The sequence below is a fragment of the Geotrypetes seraphini genome, chromosome 18 (assembly GCF_902459505.1).
Source record: "Geotrypetes seraphini chromosome 18, aGeoSer1.1, whole genome shotgun sequence".
Lineage (NCBI taxonomy): Eukaryota > Metazoa > Chordata > Amphibia > Gymnophiona > Dermophiidae > Geotrypetes > Geotrypetes seraphini.
Window position 1 is genome coordinate 17,181,169 of NC_047101.1, and position 18,605 is coordinate 17,199,773.

Below are 18,605 nucleotides of genomic sequence, written 5' to 3' on the forward strand. Positions count from 1 at the left end.
TTAATTATATTACTGCTCGGTTTGATTAGACTTCTGCTCTCTTCCAAAATAAAGGCCCCAAATGCTCTAAACTCATCGTGCCTTTAACGCTCGATGCTAAACTAGATCTTACTGGTTTAAGCAGCGAAGTATTTGACCTGCCTGTGTACATAATGGTGCACGGTGGCCAGTAAGGTGATTTTGTGGTTGCGAGACCGGCTGTCGCCTTTTCCACTCATTTTGATTTGTCTTGCTTTCCTCACCCAGGAGCCAAGCCCGCACCTGCGCTTTGTTTTGAGATGGTGAATGCTGCCGGGGACAAGTATGGCAACTGTGGGAAGGATCTGAATGGCAAATTCAGAGCATGTGATATTAGGTAGTGTACATCGGTCATAAGAAAAAGAAACTCCAGAACCATATGCATTTGGTGTTTTGTATATTGTATATTTTTAGATTTTTATTTTTTTTGCACATCTATATTTTGTTCAATTTTGCTTGTTTTGTTTAGTATTTTTTTTCTGGCTCATTTTTTAAAATGTAACTCATTGTATTGTTTTTGTGGGTGTCAGGTCAAAAGCGCACTGGGACAAAGGCGCGCGCAGACAATTGAGCGCAGCGTGGAGGCGCGCGCCGCAGAAAATTACTGTTTTTAGGGCTCCGATGGGGGGTGTGGGGGGGAACCCCCCCACTTTACTTAATAGAGATTGCGCCGCGTTGTGGGGGCGTTGTGGGGGGTTGTAACCCCCCCATTTTACAGAAAACTTAACTTTTTCCCTGTTTTTAGGGAAAAAGTTAAGTTTACAGTAAAATGTGGACGGTTACAACCTCCCAAACCCCCCACAACGCCGGCACGATCTCTATTAAGTAAACTGGGGGGGCTCCCCAACAAAAACCCCCGTCAGAGCCCCTAAAAACTGTAATTTTCTTCGGCGCGCGCCTCCATCTTGCGCTCAGTTGTCGGCGTGCGCCTTTGTCTTTCGCGGGGTTGTCTATGAACCGTTTTTGTGTTATGTGGATTAAACATTTTCTGCAAACTGCTTTGAATGGTTAATCCAGGAAAGGGGTATATACATTTAAAACCATGATTAATAAGTTAATGTTCATCTCTTGAGAAGGGAAAGTAGAGAGAGCCTGGTAGCTCAGTTGCAAATACTGTGAGCGGCCATGCGGAAAATTGGGTTCAATGCCTCTGCTCCTTGGGCCAGTCAGATCTAGGGGTGGTAGCATTCACAGGACTTTAAGGGAGGGAGTCCCGGCCATCACTCACTTGGTGGCCAGATTTAGGGTTCATGTTTGCTATGTGGCCTATGACAAAGGACTGTGCCTGTAATCAGTGGCATAGCGAGGGTAGGAGGCGCCCGGGGAGTGTTGCTTCCCTCTCTGCCCCCCTGCTCCTTCCAGGACAGCACCCAGGGCGGTCATCCTCCCACCCCCTTCACTACGCCACTGCCTGCAAAATCTTGGAGGAGTTGGCTACTGGATAGTAACTTAGTGTAGCTCTAAATAAAGGTTTTTAGAGCTGGAAGCCCACAGGAGCAGTTGGAATAAAAGAAACAGTCATGCCAAAAAGATCCCCCGTAACCTCATCGGAATCTTCATGTTCTGCCCTCAAACCAGGGATGCAAAGTGTGGGAAGATTCAGTGTCAGAGCTCTGCTTCCAAACCACTGGAATCCAATGCAGTTCCCATCGACACAACCATCACTGTGGAAGGGAAGCCGATCAAATGCCGTGGAATGCATATGTACAGAAGTGCCGAGGAGGAGGACGATATGCTAGATCCGGGGCTAGTGTTGACTGGAACCAAATGCAAGACGCATCATGTGAGTGATAGGTATCATGGACTTTGTGTGCCCCAGGGATGGTGCAAGGGTATTTGGATGCCTTAAAATGAGCCTTGCACCCCTTCCACCCCCCCCCCCCCCCAAATTAACTTTCAGGTCTCCAATCTGTCCCCCTCAAAGACAGGTCTGGCTGGTCCTGCTCTTTAAACGCTTTCATTTTTGTTGGCTTCACAGATATGTTTTGAGGGGCGTTGCACAAACACCTCCTTTTTCAAGGCTGAAGAATGCACCAAGCAATGCAACGGTCAGGGGGTAGGTATTTGTTTCATTTTCAAGTTTTTACTGTGTTTCCTTTCCCCTCACCTGTCTTCATGAGTCCGTGCCACATCACATTGTCAGAGGGGCCAATATATGGAATCTGTTCATAAGTTTGAGCAGGAGCTGGTCTTTGGGCAGGGGTCCAGAAAATTCTACATGACAGAAAAAACCAAGTCTGCCTCATAGATGCTGATGCTGTACATCTCATCCTCCAAGACCAAATCCGTGGCCACTGAGTAGCAGAAATCTGCTGCTTAATCTCAATGCTCCAAATGCCTTTTAGACTAGTTTTAGGTTTCTTGTTCAAAATGTCAGCTATTAATTTATACCACTTGGCTGCCTGATGCCATTTTTACAGGAATTCTTCATTTTCTGTCATAGCTCCCACTCTCTGGAATTCTCAGCCTTTTTATCTCCATTCAGAAAAATCATTTGCGAATTTCAAGACACAATTCAAGGCATACTGCTTGTCCTTGGTTTTCTGTTCTTAATTTTCTAGTTAACCTTTCTCTAAACTTCCATTTGTGGCTTTATCTTTAATCGCCAGGGTCCACTATAAATGTGCCTGTTTAACTTTCAAAATCCTATAGGGTATCCTCCCTCCCTTTATCCCTCTTTCTTGGAATTCCTCAAACCCTAATACCACCAGATCCTCCCACAAATTAAAACTATCCTTCCCCTCGCTAAAAGGCACTTCCCACACAGGAAAGCTAGGGACCTTCCTCCACTTCAAAATCACTGAGCTCTGGAACAACAATACCTCCCCTCTTCGGAACTTGAGCTCTCTCCAAGTTTTCCGCAAACATCTGAAAACCTGGCTTTTCTCAAAAAATGTAACTCTCCCTTCAACTTAGGAATCAAGGAAACTCTTATATCTTGGCATCCCAAGTCCTCTAAATTTTCTTCACACTTCTACCTCTAACCCTCTGTTGTAGTTCCTTCCCATTTCTCCTACTGTAAACCGCGCCGAGCTCTACGAACGTGGAGATGATGCGGTATACAAACCTAAGAATTAGATTAGATTAGATTAGGGCCATTGCAACTTTGCCTGTCAGAGTTTTATAAAGTGTGAGGGCATCATTTGTGTAATGATAGCTTTCTACTGCTAAAACTATTAATCATTCTATAGTGCTACTGAATGACACAGGGACAAATTTTCTCTATCTCCGTCCCATCCCTGCAAACTTTATCCCTGTCCCTGCCCCATTCCTGCAAGTTCTACTTTAACTGCACAAGCCTCAAACAAGTTTGAGGCTTGTGCAGTTAAGGCAGAACTTGCAGGAATGGGACACGGATAGAACTCATGGGGATGGGACGGGAATATTGAGATCATGCGGGGATGGATACAAATTTGTCCCCTTGTCGTTCTCGATGGGATGTATGCAGAGGAAAGGCCCTGCTGGAGCTGGGCATGAGCAGCCTGTTTCTAGTGCTGCTTCTGCTGACTGGCTGCCGCTACTGCTTCGGGCAAGTGAGGGAGGTCTAGGAGGTACCAGTCCCCTGTGGAGGGAGGGAGGGCATCCTTGGGGAGGGGAGCTGCATCAGAACTGTGTATGTGTGTGTGGGAGGGAAGGTCCAGCAGGGTGAAGGGGAGGGGAGATGGATGGATGCTGGGACCCATAAGTTGGTGGGGGGATGAGAGTGAGGTGGGAAGGGAGACAAAACTATTTTTAGAGTAACTCTCAAGCAACTAGACGCTGCAATTGTCCGGAATCTACCAATCCCCATGGGTGCTGGATAACTGAGAGTTTGCTATATTGGCTTCTTCGTCTAGGTTCTCCAATATCATGTGCTTGGTGCCAAGATTCTATTACAGAATACTAGTGTAAGTTGGCATTGACGTACCCATGGTACGCCTTGTTATTAGCAAGCATAAGTTGGTGTGTCAAGTGATGTGCGTATTTTATAGAAATCTGGAAGACACACCTATGGCTCATCCATGCTTCTCCCACATGTATGCCCCTCTTGCAGTTAGGCGCTATGGCACTTATAGACTACCTTATAGAATAGTGTCAAGTGTACATAGGTGCCTAACTATCAATTAATGATGCCTTTGACATGTGTAAGTGGCGCCTACCTCTAGGCACTAGCTACCGAATTGTCCTGAATATGTTTACAAAATGATACCTACCACCCTTTAACAGAGAAACTAAACAGCGTATCAGTAAACCGATGCAAACAAAATCAAAATAAATAAATAAAACTTAAATATTCTAATAATATTCTAAAACGAGATGCACTTTTATCATAAAGTATTTGTCAAACTGTTGCATGCATCTTCCCCTATGAAGACCATTGAAGGCGTCACCTCTAGCTTTCCTGTTCAAATTACATTTGTCCTTCACGCCCTCTTTCTCCGTCTCGTTTTGTCTTCCTGCCACAGGTTTGCAACAACAACAACAACTGTCACTGTTTCCAAGGGTGGAGTCCACCATTTTGTAACACACCAGGAAATGGAGGCAGCCTAGACAGTGGGCCACTGCCTACAGAAAGTGAGTATTATTTATGCTGAATTAGAAAGAAGATACAAATGCGATTGATTTTTTTTTTGCTGTAGTTCTGAAAGTTCCCAATTCCTTCCTTTCAGGCAGTGCACCAGTGAGAATAGTTATTCCAGTTCTCATCTTGGCTTTGTGTGGGGTTGGAATCGTCATTTGCTACTGCTTCTACAGAAAAAGGTAAGATGGGGTCTAGAGAGCTTTCGGAGCTTCTCAAATGAGGACATGGCATTCAGACATTTTTCAGGCCTTTACCCATTTTAAGAACATAAGAATTGCCGCTGCTGGGTCAGACCAGTGGTCCGTCGTGCCCAGCAGTCCGCTCACGTGGTGGCCCCTAGGACTAGTGCTCCAACCGAGACCAGCCCTACCACGTGCTTTACATTTTACAGAGTTGAGAGAGTAGTGTTCATGAAAGAGAAATAGCATATTTTTTAATTACCTTTTTCAGGGCCCGATTTACTAAAGGGTTTCTCCCATTATGTGTCTATAGGGGGAAAAAAAGTTCAGTGAACCAGGACCTTGATTGTAATGCTATGCATCCTACTTGTTACCAAACAGATTTCTCCAGTTTAGTTATAGGGGCTACGTTGTACTAATATCATTGAAAATAAAAACTTTTCATTGTTGCATCTTGAGACTGGGAGAACATAAGAACATAAGCAATGCCTCCACTGGGTCAGACCCGAGGTCCATCATGCCCAGCAGTCCGCTCACGCGGTGGCCTAACAGGTCCAGGACCTGCGCAGTAGCTCCCTATCTATACCCCTCTATCCCTTTTTCCAGCAGGAATTTGTCCAATCCTTTCTTGAAATCCAGTACCGTACTCTGTCCTATTATGTCCTCTGGAAGTGCATTCCAGGTGTCCACCACACGCTGGGTAAAGAAAAACTTCCTAGCATTTGTTTTGAATATGTCCTCTTCCAATTTTTCTGAATGCCCTCTTGTTCTTATATGTTTTGAAAGTTTGAAGAATCTGTCCCTCTCTACTTTCTCTATGCCCTTCATGATCTTGTAGGTCTCTATCATATCTCCTCTGAGTCTCTGCTTTTCCAGGGAGAAGAGCCCCAGTCTCTCCAATCTCTCAGTGTATGTGAGGTTTTCCATGCCCTTAATCATTCGTGTCGCTCTCCTCTGGACCCTCTCAAGTGTTGCCATATCCTTCTTAAGATACGGTGACCAATACTGAACACAGTACTCCAGGTGCGGGCGCACCATTGCCCGATACAACGGCAGGATGACTTCTTTTGTTCTGGTCGTAATACCCTTCTTAATAATACCCAACATTCTGTTTGCCTTCTTCGTGGCTGCTGCACATTGTGCCGTTGACTTCATTGTTGTATCCACCAGTACACCCAAATCTCTTTCAAGGTTACTTCCCTCTAATACTAATCCCCCCATTTGGTAGCTGAACATCGGGTTCTTTCTCCCTATATGCATGACCTTACATTTCCCTACATTGAATTTCATCTGCCATTTATTCGCCCACTCCTCCAGTTTGTTTAGGTCCTTTTGTAGGTCCTCGCACTCTTCCGTAGTTCTAACCCTTCTACAGAGTTTAGTGTCATCTGCAAATTTTATAACTTCACATTTCGTCCCCGCTTCCAGGTCATTAATAAATACATTAAACAGCAGCGGTCCCAGTACAGACCCTTGTGGAACTCCGCTCGTGACCTTCCTCCAGCCCGAGTAGTGACCCTTCACTCCAACCCTCTGTCTTCTGCCTGCCAACCAGTGTTTGACCCATCTGTGTACGTCCCCTTCCACCTCGTGGTTCCACAGCTTCCTAAGTAGCCGCTCATGGGGTACCTTGTCAAAGGCCTTTTGGAAGTCGAACTGGGGAGCAAGCAGAATCTCCTCCAAGAAAAACTAGCAAGAACAGAAACTTTAACAATTCAATCCCTGAAACACAACAGTGACATCTGGAGGCCATACAACAGATTGCAGGTTGCATACAGTAGTAAGCTTTAACTTACCGTTCTATTAGAGAATGATACAGGGACAAATTTGTCATCGTCCCAGCAGGAACTTGATTTCCCCATCTCCACGAGTTTTGTCGCTGTCCTTGTCCCTGCCTCATTCCTGTAAGCTCTACCTTAACTACATAAGCCTTAAATACTTATGATTTTAAAGTGTTTGAGGCTTGTGCAGATGAGGACGGAGCTTAGGCATTGGTGGAATGAGGCATTATGACATCACAATCTGAGCTCTAGAATGTTGCTACTTAGGATTTTAAAGTGTTTGAGGCTTGTGCAGATGAGGACGGAGCTTAAATATTGGTGGAATGAGGCATTATGACATCACAATCTGAGCTCTAGAATGTTGCTACTTAGGATTTTAAAGTGTTTGAGGCTTGTGCAGATGAGGACGGAGCTTAGGCATTGGTGGAATGAGGTATTATGACATCACAATCTCAGCTCTAGAATGTTGCTACTTAGGATTTTAAAGTGTTTGAGGCTTGTGCAGATGAGGACGGAGCTTGCAGGAATGGGGCAGGGACAGGAAAAGAATGGGACGGGATGTGAAAATGAGTTCCCGCAGGGACAGGGAAAAATTTGTCCCTGTGTCATTCTCTAAGATCAGTATTTTAATAGAAAGCTGTGAAACCCATGAAGAGAGACAGCTGGTGGCACATAAAATATTGTGCTTTTTAGCACAAGCATCAACTGCCAGAGGTTTTGACAGCTGAGAGTATCAGTTTCCTGAAACCAAGGGATTCAATCCTTGTGGGCTTTGGTGCATTTACCGTGCTGGCCCGCACTATTTGCCTTGAGAAAAGAGGCCCTAAGTGGAGAACAATCCATTAGCACTAATAATTGGGATATTAACAAGCAATTATTGGTGGCAATTTGATTTAATTGGCGTTTCCGCACATATAGTTAGGTTCAGCTCCAAAAAGGAGACGCAGCCATAGGAAGGTCACGGGCGGATAAGAGGCACCCCTGTAATTTACGCATGCAGTGATAGCATAAGGCAGATCCACACCTCATTTAGATGCAAGGATTTACGCCACATTTCACTTGGTGTAAATGCTTGCATCTAAAGTTATCCAGGGGTCTTCGAGATTCTATAAACTGTGCCGAATATTAAGCTATTTTTTGGCTCCCAGATTTCAATGGTATACACAGCCACTTTCTACGAACAAATCCTGATAACATTTCTGAAAATACACCTCTAAGTGTCGGATACAGGGGTTTAGCTACTCCCCTGAAACTGCTGAATGTCAACGATGATATTTTGAAATGAAGAAGGTGGTTTCATCATCTTCCTGTGGCAGTGTGTCGCAAGCTTTTTAAGTTGCTTGCACAGTAATCTCAGGGCTATGGCTGGAGGGCATCTGGCAATGCGTGGATGCCCTCCAGCTGTGGTCCTGAGCCTCCTAATACCTGCTGGTGGGGGGCGCTGCAGAAGGAAAGGTGAGGAGAAGGAACAGAGGTGCAGGTGCCGGCTGACTGCAGGACGCTCTTCTCACCGCGGGAGGCACGTCCTGTATGCAGTCAGCTGGCATCAGTGCCTCTCTTCCTCGCCAGCATCTCGGGGCACACCTGGCATCCTTCGTGGCACACAGTTTGCGATACACTGTCCTATGGTAATGGTTGTAATATTGTTGTGTTCCCAATGCGGTCATGTGCCAAGGTATTAACTTCTCCTCCCTCCCCGTATTGTAGAGGGTCTCAATATTAGAAGAATGGCTCCTAACTCAGACCCGACACCTAGATCTTAGCAAAACAGGCAAGAGGTCATGGACATGTTACGCTTGAGAGAAGAGCAATGGAGTTTTTAGGGTTGCATAGTCTTGGTTTGTATGGGTGTCTAAAAAAATATGAGTGTGCACAGATTGCTTATATGCATGAATTTACATATACAGTAAAACCTTGGCTTGCAAGAAACTTGGTTTGCAAGTGTTTTGCAAGACAAGCAAAACATTTGATTATATTTTAGCTTGATATACAAGCAAGGTCTTGCAATATGAGTACATGCAGTATACACACATCACAACTGAGCCGATGGTTCTTCTCTCTCTGACGCTGCGGGAGTGTAGTGACTATTCTAAATGAGCGAGTTCTTGCAATACGAGTACTTATAGTATTTTGTGTTAAAGTTTTTGGGTTGTGGAACGAATCGTCTGAGTTTCCATTATTTCTTATGGGGAAATTCGCTTTGAAAAACGAGTGTTTTGGATTACAAGCATGTTTTTGGAACGAATTGTGCTCGTAAACCAAGTTTTTACTGTATACAATTGGTGATACATATTTTCAAAGTTCTTCTGTGCATGGAAAACCGCCTGAAAAACAAGATAAATTTGTTTCAAACAAGCATGAACCAAACTTTTTGTGGCCGTGCGTCTCTAGTAGTTCATTCCAGAGGTTTAAGAATATGCTTGCGTAACACAAATATCTTTTACTTGCTAAATTGGAGTGCTGGGAATTAACAGTACTGGAAACTCATTGAATCCAGAAGGGCTGGGATCGCCAGCGAGACCATTTGGTTTTCATCAGCAATGCTCCACTTTCTGCTTAGACAACAGGTGACGCGCTGGGAATAAATCCTAACGCAGACAGGGTGCCGAGGACACCCGTTTGTTCAGAGACAGCAATTTCAAGTCTGGCTCTCTTTTCGTCCGCAGGTGTCGCTCCATGCCAGATGCAAACGACGTCAGGGGTCAAACTAATTTCATCTTCAAACTCTTAACACAGCTGAAAGGAAGGAAGGTGAGATTTGTGTATAGTAGGAAACCACAGACGGTAGGTCTTTTCTCAAACATCAGTCAGCCAGCTATTCCAAATAGAGAATGACACGGTGACAAAATTCATCACCGTTCCCGTCCCCGCGGATAACCGTGGGAAATAAACCCATGTCATTTTCTAGTGTCTCTTTCATCCTCTGTCCTTCTACACCAGCATTATTCAAAGCAAAGCTTGCGGGTCAGTGGTTGTGGCCATTCATACTCTGATTCTTCCCTTTCCTTAAAGAATGACATGAAGATGGTTTCCCGTGGTTATCCATGGGGACGGGAACGGTGATTAATTTTGTCACCGTGTCATTCTCTAACTCCAAATGTGAGCTTTGGGGATGAAGTGTGAGCTTTGGGGATGAATACACGGATAGATAACTGAAAGATGCACAAACTATAAGATTTGAGCACATTGCTTGGTACACCTGGAGAATATGCTTCCACCATAGGTAAATGTAGGAGGAGAGTCACTGAAAAGCATTGCCTGTAAAAACTATTCATATTCTCTAGGGTTACCAGACATACAGATTTACCTGGACATGTTCTCTCTTTAGAGGACATGTCCGGGCATCCGGACGGCTTTTCAAAACCTGGTGATGTCATGTACATGTGTGCATGTGTGTGATGTCATCGCATCACACCGGCGCATGTGCAAATGCCCTCCTGACGTGGCTCCGAGCACGAGAACGGGTTGAGGGGGTGGGGCGGAACACGCTGTGGCTTGGGTGGAACAGGGTGAGGATGGGGGGGGGGGGGGGTGGCGGGGCCATGGGACCAGATTTTACAATAGTAATATTATCTGTTAAAGGAATCTGTGCATTATCTATAACTAACCTTGCCTACCTAAACCTCAGTCCAGGATAATCTCTGAGCCAGCGACAATAAATAGACAACACCCATCTACCCCTCAAGCTGCCCACAGTCCCCTGATCTGCAGAGCCAACCATCAGGCAGGCCCCGTGAGGCAGCCTCCACCAAACAGACCGGCACCACGTCTTCCAGCAAATCTAGTCAAGGTAGGAGTGTTCTTCACTGCCCCTCATTTTTCAGTGGGAAAGGTATGGCGCTTCTCTTGGATTGTAATAAGCCACACTCTTAAGCTGAGTATGTTAGACATAACCTCAGCCTCTGGGATATACTTATTATTCCCTTGTGGAAATCATAGAGAGCTTTCTTCTGTTAATCAGAGGTACAGGCCCCATATAACAGTGTGCATTGCATCAGTAGCATAGTAAGAGGGGGGGGGGGAGACCACCCCCATGCCAGGCTAATGCCCTTCCTTCCCCCACCCCTGTACCACTTTTTAAATGATCACCAGCACAAGCAACTTCTCCGGCCTGTTGCTCGGGCTGGTCTGGCTCCCCTCTGAAATCACTTCCTGGTTGCAGGGCCAGGAAGTGACATCAGAGGGAAAGCCAATGCCGGTGCGAGCAGACGGCAGGAGAAGCTGGTAATGGTTTAAAGAGGTATGGGGGGGGGGAAAGGAGGAAGCGAGTGTGTTTTTTTTGGGGGGGATAGGGAAGAGCAGAGAGGAGGGCACGGTGGCACCACCTCTCCGGATGCCTCTTACCCTCACTAGGCCACTCTTTTCTCGGCATGTTCTGGGTCTAAATGTTTGTAGCATCAATGAAGCAATACATTATCTGCGTTTTATCCACAGGGGTTCACTTAATTACAGTTAATATTCAAATATCTTCTGTTGAAGTGGATCATGCCCTGTGTCGGCACCAGAAGTATTCTCTTTACCTAAAGGGTCTGCACATTTTGCTATTATCTTAGTGCAGAGGCTCAGGGGTGGGCACCATTTTATTCTGGTCCATGAGCGGCCAGTATGCATTTTTAATGGTTTTAATGGATATGGCGATACTCGAGAGGGTTCAGAGGAGAGCGACACGTCTGATAAAAGGGATGGAAAACCTTTCATACGCTGAGAGATTGGAAAAACTGGGACTTTTTTCCCTGGAGAAGAGAAGACTTAGAGGGGATATGATAGAGACTTACAAGATCATGAAGGGCATAGAGAGAGTAGAGAGGGACAGAGTCTTCACACTTTCAAAAAATAAAAGAACAAGAGGGCATTCAGAAAAGTTGAAAGGGGACAGATTCAGAACGAATGCTAGGAAGTTCTTCTTTACCCAGCGTGTGGTGGACACCTGGAATGCGCTTCCAGAGGGCGTGATAGGGCAGAGTACGGTACTGGGGTTCAAGAGGGAATTGGACAACTTTCTGCTGGAAAAGGGAATAGAGGGGTATAGATAGAGGATTACTGCACAGGTCCTGGACCTGTTGGGCCGCCGCGTGAGCGGACTGCTGGGCATGATGGACCTCAGGTCTGACCCAGTAGAGGCATTTCTTATGTTCTTATGTTCTTTCCTAGTGATCACCTTGCTGAGATGTAGGCTAGATGTTTTACAATGAGATCAGTTTGCAAGAGAAATTTAGCCTTTCCTCCATTGAGATCTTTAAGTCTGTCCCCATACGCCTTATGACGAAGACCACAAATCATTTTAGTAGCCTTCCTCTGGACTGACTCCATCCTTTTTATAACTTTTTGAGGTGCGGCCTCCAGCATTGTACACAATATTCTACATGAGGTCCCACATCTAATATTAGGTTTACTGTTGCAGCTAATATTAGGTTTACTGTTGCATTTAAAAGTGTGTCTCATGCATATTCGTTAAAGGCGTATACCAGCAGGTCTGGGGCTGCTGATTGCATATGTCCTGTCAAAGCAGTGTCGACAAAAAGTATCCATGTATATCTTGTGTTTTCACATTTGCATGGTTTGTTGGTAGTTCTCTACCCCCTCCCTTCCCTCAATGGCGTCGATTGACGCACATGCGTGCCTATGACGTAGCTTTTCCTGGCGCATGTGCACATCTACGCCTCTTTTCCATGAACTATTCTGCGCATGTGTCAGTCACTTTCTCCAATGACTGATCTAATGGAATTTCTGTGAACCTCATTTGCACGTGAAGCTGTTTGAGTATTGCTCGTCGTTTAGAAATCGGAAAATTTTCCGGCACCACAATGGCACACAGGATTTTAACAGAGACTTTTGAGCATCGGGGCCTCAGTGGGAAAAGCATCAGCATGGACCTTGTAAAAAGTCCGCTTTTGGTGTCCTGAATGTTTTTGTTTGGTTTTAGGACTAACTGAGTAGTGGTATTTTTTAATCGGCTGATAGACTTGCACAGCTGTCTGGATGGAGTGGGGGGTCTCTCTTTTGAACCTCACGGTGGAAACGCCCACTCTCCCCAGATAGAGAATCTCTGTTTTATTAGGGGGCCTTCCAACACCCACTCCTCAAACATTCATCATATCTGACAGGCCAGCATCATGGGACACATTGTATACTTCCACAGCTGAGAACTGTAGGATATCAATATTGCAACTGGATAGATATTTGGGATGTGTCCAGCATACATTAGCTCTGTTTATTGTATGAAGAGCACCTGCAGTGTGTCAGTTAAAAAAAATGGAATGCTGACACTGGACGTGTACTTTTCTACCTTTGTCCTTAAATTTGAGGGAAGACTCACGATTGCCTATCACATTGAGTCCTGATCTATTCGAACTGCCAAACTGGGACAGACCGAAGATCCATCAAGTCCAGTATCCTGTTTCCAACCCAGATCCCAAGTACCCAGCTAGATCCCAAGTAGTAAAACAGAGTTTATGTTGCTTTTCCTAGGAATAAACAGTGGATTTTCCCCAAGCCAACTCAATAATGGCCTGTGGACTTCTCTTTTAGGAAATTATCCAAACCTTTTTTAAACCCTGCTAAGCTAACTGATTTCACCACATTCTCCAGTAACAAATTCCAGAGTTTAATTACACATTGTGTGAAGAAATATTTTCTCCTACTACTTAGTAGCTTATTTGCATGCCCCCTGGTCCTACTATATTTGGAAAGAGTAAACAAGCGACTGCCACTATTATAACTGGATTAAAGTAAGTCAGGGGATATAGGAGAAAAATCCCTTACCAGATGGGAATGAAGGGTCAAGTCCTTTTTCCAACTGAGCGGAAGTCTTAAGGAGCGGGAGGAAACAACAGTCTGACAGAGCATAAGTGGCAGGGATAGGAACAGAACCTGACAATTCAGTTAAGAAAATTAATGTCTTATTTTCAATTAGGGTGTGCACAGACCTCAACCTCCCCAGAAAGCTTTACCAGCGATCCCTGCTGCTGGTCCTCATGGTATGAGAACACACAGAAAAGCTCTGCCGCCACCTGCTGGTGGAAGAGACCTAACACCGCTCCAGCCAAGAGCAAGCATACTTGAAGAGATGGGATCCTCAGCAGATAACAGGAAGGTATTTATAGACATCATAGCACACAAAGATGTAACATTGGGTGCAAGAGATAGGAAGTACAATTAAGATACAGCACATAAAGTTTTCCTACTCTGTGCAATTAAATCTTGTACTCAGTGGCTATGTACCGGGGAAGAGAGTGAGGATAATTTACATGAACAAAAAAGCAAACAAACTTCCAGCCCCTAAAGCTTATATAGGAGGAAAGCAAGCAGTGATGATGTCCTATAAGCCAGTATTTCTTTACTGGAGCCTGAGACATCACAGCACATATCCATTACCTAGATTTGCATCCCCCTAGTTCTCTCCTGGTCATGCTTATTCATTGCAGTCAGTCCGAAAAGGAGGCTAAACTAAACTAAAGCTTAACTTTGTATACCGAGCCATCATTCTGAGAAGGCTCGACTCGGTTTACAGCAATTAAATAAACAGGGACTGATTTACAAATGATAAATAGAAGATAATAGCAAAATTTCAAAAGAATTAATTTTCAAAATGTTTGGCAAATAGAGTAGTTTTTAAAGATTTACGGAAAAATTGAAATGAACTGGAACTCCTTAAAAAAAAAGGGGAGATCATTCCAGAATTGAGAGAATTTAAAGACTGAAGATCTTGACTCCTTTAATCCCTTTTTTAGAAGGAAGGGAAAGTTTAAATTGTTGGCTACATCTTGCAAAGGAGAATCGGTAAACGTTCCGAAATAAAGGAATAAGAGGATTAACGATACCATGTAGAATTTTATAAGAAATACAAGTGCATTTAAATTCTAAAATAAACCGGGAGCCAATGAAGACTCCGAAGCAAAGGGGTCACATAGTCAAATTTACGTTTTCCAAAGATCAGCTTCGCAGCAGTATTCTGAGTTAATTGTAATCTATGAAGACAAATTTTTGTAATGCCGAGGTAGATAGCGTTACAGTAATCAAGATGAGATAATATGATTGATTGAACTAAGATAGAAAAATGACGGTGATGAAAAAGATGGCTAATTGTGCGTCCAGGATAGGAACAGAAGCCACCTACAGATTCAACCCCTTCAAAGTTTCTTTCTAACTTATCAGTGCTGAGACCTGCCTAATCTGGGGCTCTTTTTTGTTACTAAGAGCACATGAATTATGTGCGTTCTTTCACTGTCAGTAATGCCCAGCTTCATTTTAAGTAGGGTTACCAGATGTCCTGGAAAACCCAGACATGTCCTCTCTCTGAAGGACTATCCAGGCTCCTGGATGGACTTTCCCAAAAAAATGGTGTTTGTCCGGGTTTTGGAAAGCCCCTACAAGCTCCGGCCGCATCTGGAGGGCCTCCGAGCATGCGCAGATGCTCCAGGCCCTCCAGACACGACCAAAGCTCGTAGCAAAGAGAGGAGGCTTTCAGGGGGCAGGGCTGGAGGCGGAACAGGGAGGGGTCGTTTTCTTTTTTTAAATATGGTAACCCTAATTTTAAGGCTCCTACACCCATAGGATACCACAAGAGGGTCTCCAAGAAGTCTTGAGCATCCACAGATGTTCAATGGCCAGCTTACTTTAATGTCTGTCTCAGTGGTGCAGCAGGAGGGAGCAGTAAGGAATGACATAAGTTCTTCACCCCCTACATTGTACCCTTCCCAACCCAAATGAAGGGCCCCTAATGTCCTTGGCTAGTAGGGAAGAGGACCTGATAATATAGTAAGCTTTCTTTTAACAGGCAGAGAATGGAGAAGAAGCCTTGACAGGTGGCTGTTTTTTTTATCTACTACAGTTAGTAGCAAGCATTCAATTTAAGACACCTTAAAAGTTTTAATGCACGTTAACTTATGAATCAATTTCCCTGCATTACAAAGTTCTAATGTGGGTTTAAATCTGTGGTCTCAAACTCCAACCCCTTTGCAGGGCCACATTTTGAATTTGTCGGTACTTGGAGGGCCTCAGAAAAAAATAGTTAATTTCGTATTAAAGAAATGACAATTTTGCATGAGGTAAAACTTTATAGTTTATAAATCTTTCCTTTTAGCTAAGTCTTAATAATAATATTGTAATTTATAGCTAAAGAGACATATGATCAAGAAACTGTTTTATTTTACTTTTATGATTATGATAAACATACTAAGGGCCTTAAAATACTACCTGGCGGGCCGCATGTGGTCCCCGGGCCGCAAGTTTGAGACCACTGGTTTAAATGGTCTGATGAACTGAAAAAAAAAAAAAATAACAAAACCTTGAAGGAAAAACATCCTTCCTGAAAACTAACTGAAATGTTTTTGCTTCTGCACATCTCTAATTGCTAAAGTAACCTATTTGAATTTTTGGAAAATTGCTATCGTAATACAAATAATGTTTGTTTTTGTTTTCTTTTTCACGGAAAGAAAACCGGAATGGCAGAGCCTGCACAGCTGAGGAAGTGAAACATCTGCCCCCTTGTGAAGATCTTTTGTATTACGCCCTTGTGAAGAATTTAGTTCACCAAGGTGTGAATTCTTTTCATATGGATTATGGTTTTCAGATTGGAAGGTGGGTTCTTTTTGTTAGTTTTTCTACAAGACTTTGCTTTTAGGAAGTTACAATTTGGATCCTTTGACTTGCACAGTCTGAGCCACTGCTGTCTTAAATTTCCTCCATACCACATCCAGAACAGATATTTCTGAAATTACTCCTAAGGTTCTCATCTTCCTTGGACAAGCGGGTTTCTTGTTTTAAAAGCCATTAAAATGTGCAATATATATAATGCTGGAGAAAGAACACGAATGCTAAAGAGACCGCATGAAACGGAGACAAAAATAAGCATTTTTCGATGGGGAAAATCAACAGTGATTAAAGTGTCAATAGAAGAAAGAAAAAACCCACTCTACAGAGAAGATCTTCAGAACGGAGAAAAATCCAGTGAGAGACTCATCAGGAAGGGAAGAAACAACCCAATACTAGGGTCTTCGAGGCAAGACCAAGTGAATGGCACTGTCTTTCAGGTGGAGAAGACAGCGACGCTAGTACAGTTGATAGAAAGCAATAGCTTTGGGTTGAGATAGAAAACTTCAAACCAAAGTCTTGTATAGTCCTTGCCTTTTGGCCAACGGTGCATTCAGAGATCAAATAGTGCAATCGGGTTGAAGAATGGGCTGCGAGATTACCTGGTGCCTTTTTCTGACATTACAGAGAGCGACTGTTTGAATTTATCAGGGTATTCCTAGCAGCTGGAGAGTCTTGTTCGCATGTAACGTTTGGAATGTAGCATGATTTGGAAACCTTTCTGATCCGTGGTGCTCATCTGTCAACACTGTCAGGTAGAGATGGTGACTAAGTACGTCAGGAGACATTCACGTTCCAGCAGAGTTCTGGGTTTGTTTGGGTTTTTTTTGTCATTTAATTTAAGGGAAACTAGCTCAGGGCTTCCAAAACCTGTCAGGAACCTACAGCCAGCTGTGGTCATCCACAGTGAAAAGTTTACATAGGCAGGTCTCCAATGTCAGCCGGAATCTCTTGCATATTAATTGAGGATAAGAGACGAGTATTAGTTTTGAAGTGAAATGTAAGACACATGAAAACAGGCTTGCGTTGTTCCATATCGAGATGGGAAAAGTCCTAGAAATTTCATTATTATTTAATTTTTTGTTAATAGCATGCACTAAAACCAAAGTTCAACAAAACTGCCCTGAAAATGAGAAAGAAACTGTGCAGACTCCTATATGGGGATATCCTGAAAACTGCACTTGATGTGAGGTCCTCAGGTTAAGTTTGGGAAGTCCTGTGTTACTTTGTAGCATGCTTTTATTTTCCCTTAGAAACAGTGACTTTTTGAGGGTAACTTCACACATTCTAGGTTGAATGGAAGGAAAGAGGTCAGAGGCATCCAGGTTGCGGGATAATATTTGCAACTCTTCCAATGAATAAAGGCTGGGGAGCCTAATGGCTTTGACACCTCCCCATCAGCACAGACAGTTCAGACCAAACGCTTATGGGCAGCTGGCTCACTGAAGCTCTTTGCTCAAGCAGCTCATCCTATCGGGTGGTTCATTAGACCTTCTGAAATTGTTTACAATCTGAACTGTTTGCCAGCAATATCTGATCTGATGCATCTTGCATGTAACAACTTTGAATAATCCTATTTTGTAAGTGAACAGGTACCAGAATTGAAAGTGTGAGCGGAAGCCACTAAAATAAGGTTGCCAGATTCTCCAATCTGAAAATCCGGACCCCTAGACCTGCCCCAACGCGATTTGAGGAGGCTTTTCAAATCCCGACAAAGTGCCAGGTTTTGAAAAGCCGTCTGGAAGTCTGGATGTCTGGTAACCCTACACTAAAACAGACCCTTCAGCTCTTCTGCAGCCCCCTAGGCCCAGGCTTGCAGGGAACCATTGAAGTAGAAAGCAACAAAACAAGGAGAAAAGGGAGGTCCCAACCTAAACTGCAGTAAAAAACCAACCGAGAGCAAACAAAACAAAACTGCAGATCTGTACAAGACGTAGGCAAAATTTATTGTGACAAAATAATTATATGCAAACCCTTTTACCAATCAAGGGACCCGACACGGTCCGTGTTTCGGACAAACCTTCGTCAGGGGTCCATGGTAAAAAAGGATAACAAAAAAAGTCACAAAAAATTGTAGAGTAGCAGCAAAGTGTTAGTGACGTCGAGATTCACCAACTGCAATGAACCGTCGCACGAAGGTTTGTCCGAAACACGGACCGTGTCGGGTCCCTTGATTGGTAAAAGGGTTTGCATATAATTATTTTGTCACAATAAATTTTGCCTACGTCTTGTACAGATCTGCAGTTTTGTTTTGTTTGCTAACCATTGAAGTAGTGCATTTAACGCAAGTACTGGCTTCGGGTCAGAAAGAAGAGATGAGTCAAGCCAAGCCTGGATTGGCCTCTGTGCACGATTCTAGAGATAGAGTCAAAACCAAAAATCAAGTTATGAAACAGAAGCTGAGGGGCTAGGACCAGCACATCTGCTCTTTATAAACTGGCATTGACTGGGTACTTGGGGTACTCGTTCCAGTTC

At 44.0% G+C, this 18,605-nt stretch overlaps 1 protein-coding gene across 1 annotated transcript in view; it reads left to right on the forward strand.

The window, feature by feature from the left end:
• The window catches only part of ADAM19 (ADAM metallopeptidase domain 19), an 89,944-nt gene extending 72,394 nt beyond the window's left edge, over positions 1-17,550 (forward strand). Inside the window, exons 15-23 of the mRNA XM_033927324.1 lie at positions 247-355; positions 1,597-1,801; positions 1,997-2,074; positions 4,464-4,572; positions 4,668-4,758; positions 9,206-9,290; positions 10,168-10,329; positions 13,453-13,632; positions 15,974-17,550. Of these exons, the coding sequence (XP_033783215.1) occupies positions 247-355; positions 1,597-1,801; positions 1,997-2,074; positions 4,464-4,572; positions 4,668-4,758; positions 9,206-9,290; positions 10,168-10,329; positions 13,453-13,632; positions 15,974-16,012 (1,058 nt within the window). The 3' untranslated portion in view covers positions 16,013-17,550. The remainder of the gene's footprint in view (positions 1-246; positions 356-1,596; positions 1,802-1,996; positions 2,075-4,463; positions 4,573-4,667; positions 4,759-9,205; positions 9,291-10,167; positions 10,330-13,452; positions 13,633-15,973) is intronic.
• Positions 17,551-18,605: the final 1,055 nt, after the last annotated feature.